Source organism: Mustela lutreola, chromosome 2, assembly GCF_030435805.1.
Source record: "Mustela lutreola isolate mMusLut2 chromosome 2, mMusLut2.pri, whole genome shotgun sequence".
Classification (NCBI taxonomy): Eukaryota; Metazoa; Chordata; class Mammalia; order Carnivora; family Mustelidae; genus Mustela; species Mustela lutreola.
In genome coordinates, this window is record NC_081291.1 from 131789490 (window position 1) to 131799811 (window position 10322).

The window sequence follows — 10322 nt, forward strand, 5'->3', positions numbered from 1 at the left end:
GGGCAGAAAACTTATATAAGGAAATAATACCTAAAAGCATCCCTAACTTGCAGAAAGAAGCAGACATCCATATACAGGTCCAGGAATAACAGAGAGTTCCAAATAAGATAAAGCCAAGGAGGTCTACACAAAAACACATAGTAATTCAAATATCAAAAATTAAATATAAAGAGAGAATCTTAAGAGTAACAAGAGAGAAATAATTAATTATGTTCAAGGGAAACCCCAACGAGCTATCAGCTGATTTTTCAGGAGAAACTTTCCAGGCCACAAGAAAGTGACATAATATATTCAAAGTGCTGAAAGGAAAAAAACTCTACAATTAAGAATATTCCCCTGGCACTGTTCATGGGGAACCCAAGTCCTTCTGATTGAGGACCGAAGGAGAAAAAAAAGACTACTCTAGATTAGAGTACGCAAGATTATCATTCAGGACTGCTAGAGAATAAACACTGCATAATCCAGTAATTCCACTGCCACCCAAAGAAAATGAAAACACTAACTCAAAAAGATTTATGTGCCCCTGTGTTTATTGCAGCGTTATTTGCAATAGCCAAGATATGGAAACAACGTAAGTGTCCACAGCTAGATAAATGGATATTTATACACACATGCACACACAAACATGTACACACACACACAAAAAGGAAGTTAACTGAACTCTAAAAAAGAATGATATTTTGTCATTTGTGATAACATGGATGGACCTGGAGGGCATTATGCTAGGTGAAATAGGTCAGATAGAGAAAGACAAATACTGCCTGATTTCACTTACATGTGGAATTAGTTACATTACTAGACAAATGAACAAACAAAAAACAAAAGCAGAATTATAAATACAGAGAACAAACTGAAAACTGGTGGTTGTCACAGGGGAGGGAGCAGGAATGTGGGCGAAATAAGTGAAGGGAATTAAGAGGTACAGACTTCCAGTTATAAAATAAACAAGTCATGGGGGTGAAAAGTCGTACAGCATAGGGTATATAATCAAAAATATTGCAATAATGTTGTATGGTGACAGTACCTATACCTCCTGTGGTAAACATAATATAATACTGAGAATTGTTGAATCATTAGGTTCATTACGTTGTTGACTAATATTACATTGTTGACATTGTATAGCAACTATGCTTCAGTTAAAACAAAGAGTACTAAACTTACGTTATCATTATGGTTCTTGACACAAGGCAACATTTAAGGGCCATGATCCAGACTTTGGAAAGAAGTCCCTTGTTGCCCATCATTCCCAGACACTTCCACATGGCAATTTGCCCTGATTGGCTGCTTCTGTTTCATTGCTTTTGCAAGTGGCAGGAGCTACTGTAATAGTAGGTTTGTGGTTGGTTAATTTTTGTCCTGGCATACTACGAACATGAGGCCCCTGTGAGAGATGTCTTGCTTATCAGCCACAGACTTCTGGGACCTCTTTTCTCTGGTCTTTCTCTTTTTGAACTACCAGTGAAGCTGTAACTGCCATAAATCTGTATGTCCCTAATGAAATTTGGAAAGTGAGCCAGCTCATCTTGGCGAATTTGTATCAGTTACAGTCTCTTCCAGTTTGTCTCACTACCAAATTCACTTTTGACTGTTAGTGTTAGCTGAAAGCTGAGGTGTTGAAATGACCTCTCTGAATTATTAGAGGAGAAGTGATGGGCTTCATTTAAAAGATTAATTTAAGGGGCACCTGGGTGGCTCAGTGGGTTAAAGCCTCTGCCTTGGGCTTAGGTCATGATCCCAAGGTCCTGGGATAGAGCCCCATGGCAGGCTCTCTGCTCAGCAGGGAGCCTGCTTCCCTTCCTCTCTCTCTCTGCCTAATTGTGATCTCTGTCTGTCAAATAAATAAATAAAATCTTAAAAAAAAAATAAAAGATTAACTTAAAAAAAGAAAAAGTGGATTTTCCTTTTCATAGCAAAGTTCAGATTTGATTTATACATGTGGTTTTCTCTCTAGTCTAAAAGACACAGATACTTAAGAACAGCCTTAGACTTTCTACAAAGAAAGATTGTGGGTGTGGCAGGGTTGGCTTTGCTGTTAAAATCGTAGATGCCTTCCAATGTCAAACAAGAGAAAAAACTGACAACAGTACACCAATTGGGAATTTTTTAAAGAAACTAAAGATATGGAAGGAGTGTTGTTCAGTCCCAGGATTGGATGATTAGTGTCTACCCCTGTTCCTTACAGCCTATTTTGATTCAGTGGTGGGTTATCTCTTTGTCTGGTTAACTCCCATAGCACTTGGCTTGCACCTGCCTTGTATTTACTCCTACTATCTTCTACTGTAGCTGTTTGTTCATCCAGCTTAAATCTTTTATTGAACTGGAAGCTCCTTGGAGACAGAAAGATAACCTTACACATATTTTTATCTTCGGCAACATATATCATAGGAGGAAATTTAAAAATAAGGAAAGAAAGAAAATTTCTTGAGCATGTATTATGCATTAGGCAAATGTAAGGTGTTATTATATGAAAAGGTACAATAACAAATTTGTGTTCCCTGTCTTCTTTTTGTATTAATTGAGACCTAACCCTACATACACAGATGTAGATAAAAATACCAGCTTTATTTTTCTAACAGTTGAAACTGAAGAAGATTTAGGGGTGTAGCAACAATGGGCTTCCTAAAACATATGCAGAATTAGGCAAATGCTCTCATCTGGTTATAGGTATACCTGAAAAACCCCAATCTTCCCCATGTGGGCTTGTGCCCTTGTTAAACATACATTATAGCAGAAAAGACCAGAATGAGCACTTTCTGCAGGCATTTGGGGATCCTAACCAGGAGATAGGAAGGTAGGCTAAACTCCACAGTTTTTTCCCCAAGCATACAGTTTGCTTCTTCAAACCTGCCAGTGAGATTATTTGTATCTTTCATCTGTGGAAAGAAGGCAGTAAGGAGGAGGCAGAGAGATGTCAGGATTGTTAGACTAATGAATATCCTTCTTCTATGGTCACATAGTAGGGAAAGGAGGATTTTCCACCACCAAGTTGTTTTCATACAACATTTCATTAAATCTTTCAATCTATATCAGGTTAGGTAGAGTGATTTTGGTTATTTAAATGAAGAAGGGAAAGCCCACAGAAATTAAGTAACTTGTTCTAAGTTTCAGAGTTAGCTAATGTCAGTCAATATTCAAACCCAAAGTGTATGCTCTTTGCTTAACATGGTCCACAGCGAATGGGTCAAACACATATTTGATGAATGAATGCATGGGTGGATGGATGAAAAGGAAAAAAACTTGGCATACAATTATGCATCAGCTATGATAAATTCCAAGAATTTCAATTGATTCAAGCTTTTAAACTTAATGATTTCCATATTGTAAATATGTCTTGATAAATTAAAAAAGGATAACTTTTTTTTTTTGTTTGTTTATGAGGAAAGACTGTATGGAAATTTTCTCAAACTGTTCTGCATTTATATCATCCCAATAGACTGTCAACTCCTGGAAGTCGGGAAGTACTACTACTACCATTATATCCTCCCTAACACCTATAGAAGTTCAGAAGGCCCCTTATAGATGACTATGAAGAGAAGCGATGCACAGATGTAGATAAATTCTTAATAATTTCTTCAAGTGAATTTTATTAACTTAAAACCTCATATGTATGCATTTATGTATGTGGGTGGATAGATGGATTGATGGGTAGATGGATAGTTAGATGATATATAGATAAGTGTGTGTGTATATGTACACACATATATATATATATATATATATATTTATATGTGATATTTTTTCTTAAAGTGTCACTAGCCTCTGGTATTGGGTGCACATCTTAAGTTGAGAAGAGGCATAGTGGTATGTCATAAGTGTGGGAAGAATTATTATAAGGGAAGATTCTGATTAGCGAGGTCTTTCTGAACTAAGAAGACAATAAAATCAAAAGGCTTAAACTTACACTTAAACAGAAGGAATATAGGTTACATGTCAGGAAGGCTTTCCTGAAGCAAAGGCTATTAAACAGGGTATGGAAAAGATTTGCAGAACCTCCTCCTTTGGAATTCTCTGATAATCAGGATAAACCACCAGCTGGTTTAGATACAGTGTTGCTTGGGCAAGGAGTGGCCTGCATGAACTCTCAAAGCATATAATAAAATTATTTGGACTTTCTTCATCACAAAATAATTTTATTGCTCCAGTATTCTCAAATAATGCAACACAATGCTGAGCACACAGCAGTTGCCCAATGAAAGTTTACTGACCAGATTCACCAGTAAAATGGCTGTAGGGAAAAGGAGAACTGGATTATCCCCAGCTCTATAAACAGTCTGAAACTTGGAGGAAATCAGTCCATTCCTCCAGGTCTTCACTTCCCTGCTCTGTGGATTATAGCCTCGAGTCGAAGGTCCCTGGGATTCTCGTAGTGCTGCGACTCTGTGGTTCCGATTAACCTAATCTGTATCCACTTCATGTTGGCTATCAATATCATAGAAGGGAAACAAGAAAGGTTGGCTTCTAGTGTCACTTTGTCCACCAATTAGCATTTTAAGGTAGCTCAAATCATTTAATTTCCCTGGGATTCCACCTATAGAAGCCTTTTGAGACAACAACTCTGTAATTCCATTACAATGGCATACCAAGTTACATTCTTTGCTTATTCATATTATCATTTCTGATGTTTTTCAGGGAAAAAAATGGCTCAAAATATTATCAAAATTACTTTTAAATATTTTAACTGTCCATTCATTAAACAATATACTTTATGTTCATTTATTTCTGTCAAATGTAAATTTATCTCAAATGTTTAATCAGTGTTTATTATCAGTTCCTTTATTAAAAATATGGTAATGTTAGTTACTATTTTATTTAGAAATAATATCATTGACTCCATGGGATTACTATGCTCAGAGAGTCACACTAGTTATAAAATGCTTCACCCATAACTTAGAAAAGCCCCATAGAGAAATTTCAGAAAGTTCAAACTAAGCTACAAGACTTTGATTTGCCCTCTAGAAGTAAAAATGTGATTTACCTTTTCCAATGAAACAGACTTGTTATCAGCAAATATTTACACAAAGACCTGCTGATAACCAAATGGTTTAACTAGCCAGACATTAAGTGACAAACCCAGCATGATAAGAATCTGTAGATAAGGAAATGAATAAAGGTATACTGACTGTATGCCGCATGCATTTATATTTGAATGGATGTGTATTCATCTGTCCATTCATTCATTTAGTAAGCATTCATGGAATTCTGCTAGGTACTAGACACCTGTTACCTGGGGATGAGAAAGTGGTAAGACATGATAAGACATGGCCCTTTCCCAGAAGATATTCCCAACCTAAGAGACAGTACAAATGTGTAAATAAGTACAGTGCCCTTATGAGTTCTATACTAGAAGTATACACAACACGAAAGGAAAGAGAGTGTAACTACAGGCCCAGAAATAAGAAATAATAGATCTAGATCCCCCCCAACAAGAATGACAGTTGTTGGAATCAGACATACAATGTAGCTATGTGTGAAACAGTAAAGGAGAGGGATATAATTATAAACATGAGCATACAATAGAAAGAACTCTACAGATTGGAGAAAAATAAGATTTTTAAAACTGTAAAGTTAAATTATTGATATCTGAAACTCAGTAAGCTAGTTGAGCATATACAGTAAAGAAAGAAAAGAAAATAGAACAGAAGAAAGCAGCTTGCCATAGAGAATTCAAGGGTCCAAAGGGTATAATCAAAGTAACAGAACAAGGGGATGTTAAGCAGTTTCCTGGCCTCTGTCTGATGCAAATCTGATGCAAATACCACCCTCTACCCTCAGTTGTGAAAATTAATGTGTTCAGACATTACCAAATGTCTCTGAGGCACAAAATCACTCCAGTTGAGAATCACTACCATAAAAAAACATACGAGAAACACAAATTACTGGCCTATTTCACTTATGGTTATGAATGTAAAAATCCTAAAAATAATTGCAAATTGGATTTAATAGCAAATGAAATATTAAGTCCAGTTGAATTTTGAAATGCAAAGATGATTATATATACGAAAAGCTATAAGATGATAGTCCATGTTGACACATTAAAGAAAAATCCTATGTCCTTTCATAAATATATATGTATATGTGTCTGTACATACATGTATATACATGGCCCTTTCCCAGAAGATATTCCCAACCTAAGAGACAGTACAAGAGACACACCATATACTAGGCGGTTCTTTCACCTTTGTATTTTCCTTTTTAATTTACACCTTATAGTAACCAACCTGTCATCTGAATTAAGAAACCATGCTTTAAGTTCAGCACTATGCATGAGGAAAAGGAATCCCACGTAACTGAACTAATCACAGAAGCCTTCTCCACAAGTTTATAGATCTTTAGAGAAAAGAATAAAAAAATTAGAATAGCTAACAAGGCCATTTACAAATGTTTCATTTCCATTGAAAAGTAGACTCCAGATTTATTTTAATAGTACAACAAATGTTTACTATGTTGATCTGCATTTTATTTCATTTTATTTTATTATTTTGTTTCATTTTTTAATAATAAAAGATGGGAAAAGATTAATGAAGTGCTAAAAGATCTGTATTTTATTTTATTTTATTTTATTTTATTTTATTTTTTTTTAAAGATTTTTATTTATTTGACAGAGATCACAAGTAGGGAGAGAGGCAGGCAGAGAGAGAGGAGGAAGCAGGCTCCCCGCTGAGCAGAGAGCCCGATGCGGGGCTCGACCCCAGGACCCTGGGATCATGACCCGAGCCGAAGGCAGAGGCTTTAACCCACTGAGCCACCCAGGCGCCCCAAGATCTGTATTTTAAAAAGCAATTCCAAGAAGTTACATTCAACTTATATTAGTGCAAAAAAAAAAAAGTGTTTTCAAAAGATTAATTCTATATCTGTAGCATTCAATACAATGGTTTTTAAAACCAACCAACCCTTATTGTTAGCATCCAGTAAATAAATATGAATGACTCATTAGTGCACCCCCATGAATTGAAATGCTCATTTGCAGTGGCTTTAGAATGCACCCAATTTCAAAATGACCTCTATTATTTTTTATTTAATTATGTATGTAAATGAATCTGAGATCACTGTATGTTCTACAATCCAGCAAGCTGGTTCTCTAACATCACTACGTCTACCAGCCATTTAAGGAAATGAATAGGAAAAGATTATGAGATGTAAGGAGACTGTGGGCTGGTTCTTTACTCTGGAGGATGTTGCACTCCAAACCACCATCCCCAGAGCTACATCTCACTAAGCAGGAAATCAGTGTTAGCTCAGGGTCACACTCCTGATTCTCACAAATCCTGACCTCCCTCTGACTCAGTCTGTGCAAAAGGACATGGGTTAAGCAAAACCATGGAAATCACTTCTCTAAATGTTTTGACGATTGTATGAAGAGCAACTAACTTCAATTAAATATGAGATAATTGCAGGAAAATGAATTAGGGGGTACAAAGTGTATCATGACTTATTAGCCTGATAGTTATTATAAACATAATTGCAATAGTTATACCTACCACTGGCTAATTGCTGTGCTGGGCACTTCAAATATATCTATAATAAGGATGACGGTGATAACAATACTCAACTGAAAGAAACAAAGAAATTGCTGCCTGTCAGGGAAAGGAAGGGTCGTGACAAGAAATATTCTCATCATGTAGTCCATGCTGTCTTCAGCAGTCACCGTCCCACTTTTCATTAGGACACCATGGGGTCCTTCAGTCCTCCTGTTCTGGGATATTGAATCAATAGCGAGAACACCACTGACAGATAATCTCAGCAGTAATAAAGATTTAAAGGAACCTGTGTAAATTTAGGGCTTGCCTTTATTAATTTACACTCTCCCGGGCAGAGGACCTTGCTTGGGGTGTGGCCTATTCCAGGAAAGCCCAAAGGCAGTTGCCTTTGAGTATCTGTCTGCTTACCTGGGGCTTTTCTTGTCGCTGCCTGCCAGAATTTGCCAGAAGGGACTGAGTCACACTGCTTCCTGAGAATTTGATAAATCCTCTAACCTACGCATACCTACAACTTGTCTTGCCTGGGCAGTCCCAATCAAACCTACAGCCTCAGACCCAGTTGCCTTCAGCTGGATGTCCTTTGTTTATTTTGTTTTCTCCTACTAACTTACTCACATATGGCCCATCGGAAATAGACATTGTCACAGGTGAAAAATGAGGAGGATTTTTGTTAAGTCACTGAGAAAACATAGTTAGAGGACATACACTTCTAAGAGATATAAAAAAATGCTTTAGCATTTTAGTAATATGACTAGATGGGGGGGAATCAGAAAGGATAGTAATAAGACATCCTACAGCGTTCCTTTTAACTTGAATATCTCTCCTTAGAGAATAAGAAAAGAGACCAGTCTCTGGCCCCCATTATATTCCCAATATGGGCAGTAACTGAATTTATAGTTATCATCTGAACACCGACTATATACCACCCACTATGCTAAATGCTTTAGATGCATTATCTTATTTAATCCCATGGCAACTTTTGTGATTTTACAAAGTACCATTATCCCAAATATAGATGAGAGAAGAGTCTTAGCAAGACTGAATAAAATTCACAGGGCTACCTGAATTGTTAAGTGAGAGACTGAGATTCCAATCCTGGTCTCTTTGAATCCAGTGCATTTAACTCCATGCAATGATGCCGTAGAATACCATTCTGTAAGGTCTGGGCTGATGTTTCAATCTTTGCCTCTAATCGGCAAACTCCTTCAGGGCAGAATTTATTTCTCATTAATTTTTATATTCGCAGAATATGGAATAATGCCTGTTACAGAACAGGGACTCAATGATTGTCAAATGAACCATATGATGAATTAATAAATAAAGGCAGGCAGGAATTAATTTTAAAAGGAGACAGTAAATTGAAGTTTGTGAAAAAAGCTAATTCTGCACCAAGAATACTACCCCTGTTGTTGGTTTGGTGCCCCTCCATTTCCACTGTACCAACATATGAGTATTTTATGATAAGCACCATTTTTACTTTAGAATTAAATAAAATGCTTTCGAAAATATGTACTTTACCCAGGGATTTAAATGAACGATTGAAATTCCATAATCAGAACATGACACGACCAAGAAAGCGTATAATCATATGTTTCCTATAATAAGCTACTTGAAGTGTTCTTAGGGTTACAATTTTGTAATCTAGACATGAGAGGAAGATCTCTGCTCTTGACAACATTCAACACAGGCACTTCAACTGGCTTTGGATAAAAGACAAACCCCTTCTTTTGCATTACATAGATGTTCTCTCTTTCCTTATCTGTAAGCGGACAGTCCTAACCGTTACCTTCACATCCTCTGCCATCTTTCTCCAGTTTCTGGCAAGCTTGATCCTTGCAGTAGTAACTGCCAATTGTATCACGGCATTGGTTCTGACGCCGTCAATGATACATTCATTTATATCTGCAATTGAATATTTAAACAGAATTAGCCTCCTCTCACCAGACACATAAAAAGACTTCAGTGGCTCTCTTAAAAACGTACCAGAACAGAATGACTTTATTCCTTGACCTCAGATTAAATGAGATAACACTACAATATCTTACTTTAATTAGAACTAATGTACTCTAATTTTGACATAAAGGAAAAGGCAGGTCATAGCCTTTGGCACTTGAAATATTTTTGAACAGTGTACTAAGGAGTTGTTTAGTCTTATGGAATTTGGAGACTTACAATATACGTCCAGAAATTTCATATTCAAGTCATCATTTGATGACTCACAGATAGTGAGTCAGAATACTAGGTTGCCTATTTGTCCATTAAGAAAAGGTTGTTACTGGCTTCTCAAGTAAATAACTATTGAGTACCCCTGCTATATATCTGACATTGTGCTGGGCAGGGTGGTAGAGGTAGAAACATAGTTCCAAGGTTTCCAGTGGTCAAAATCCAGGTGGGGTTGAGGACCGCAAGGAAGTGTGATTTGGTTGCGTCCATGTACTGGACATGTCCACACTCCATTCTAAACCTGCGGCCAGAGCCTATCTTTACAGAGGTCTCCCCGTCATCCAGTTTAGAGGTAATAAGCATCCCAACACGTCTGAAGATTTGAGAGTGATGTGTCCTGCTCACAAGAGGCTGCTCGCCTCCATGTTCCCTAACTGACCTACTAAATCTTTGCCTCAGGAGATGAGTGTGGCTGGAAGACAGAGTGGGTAGAAAGGGCACGAAAGAAGTGGAGAGGAGCAGGTAAAAATGAGAGAGAGTCAAAAGGAAAATGTGTTCATCCAAAAGAGCAGAAGCAGCTGACAAAGTAGAAGCACAGAAAAAGAAGGGCTGAGTGGTCCTGACTGCGGAACCATGAGGACAGGGCACCACTGATCCTGGAGGAGCGAAGAACTGACAGGC

The 10322-nt window shown here is 37.2% G+C and overlaps 1 protein-coding gene across 1 annotated transcript in view; it reads right to left on the reverse strand.

Moving 5' to 3' along the window:
• The window catches only part of LOC131825591 (EGF-like and EMI domain-containing protein 1), a gene marked incomplete at its 5' end in the record, with an annotated part of 304549 nt that extends 295191 nt beyond the window's left edge, over positions 1-9358 (reverse strand). The window contains 1 exon segment of the mRNA XM_059165052.1: positions 9265-9358. Within this exon segment, the coding sequence (XP_059021035.1) occupies positions 9265-9358 (94 nt within the window).
• Between the last annotated feature and the right edge of the window lie 964 nt (positions 9359-10322).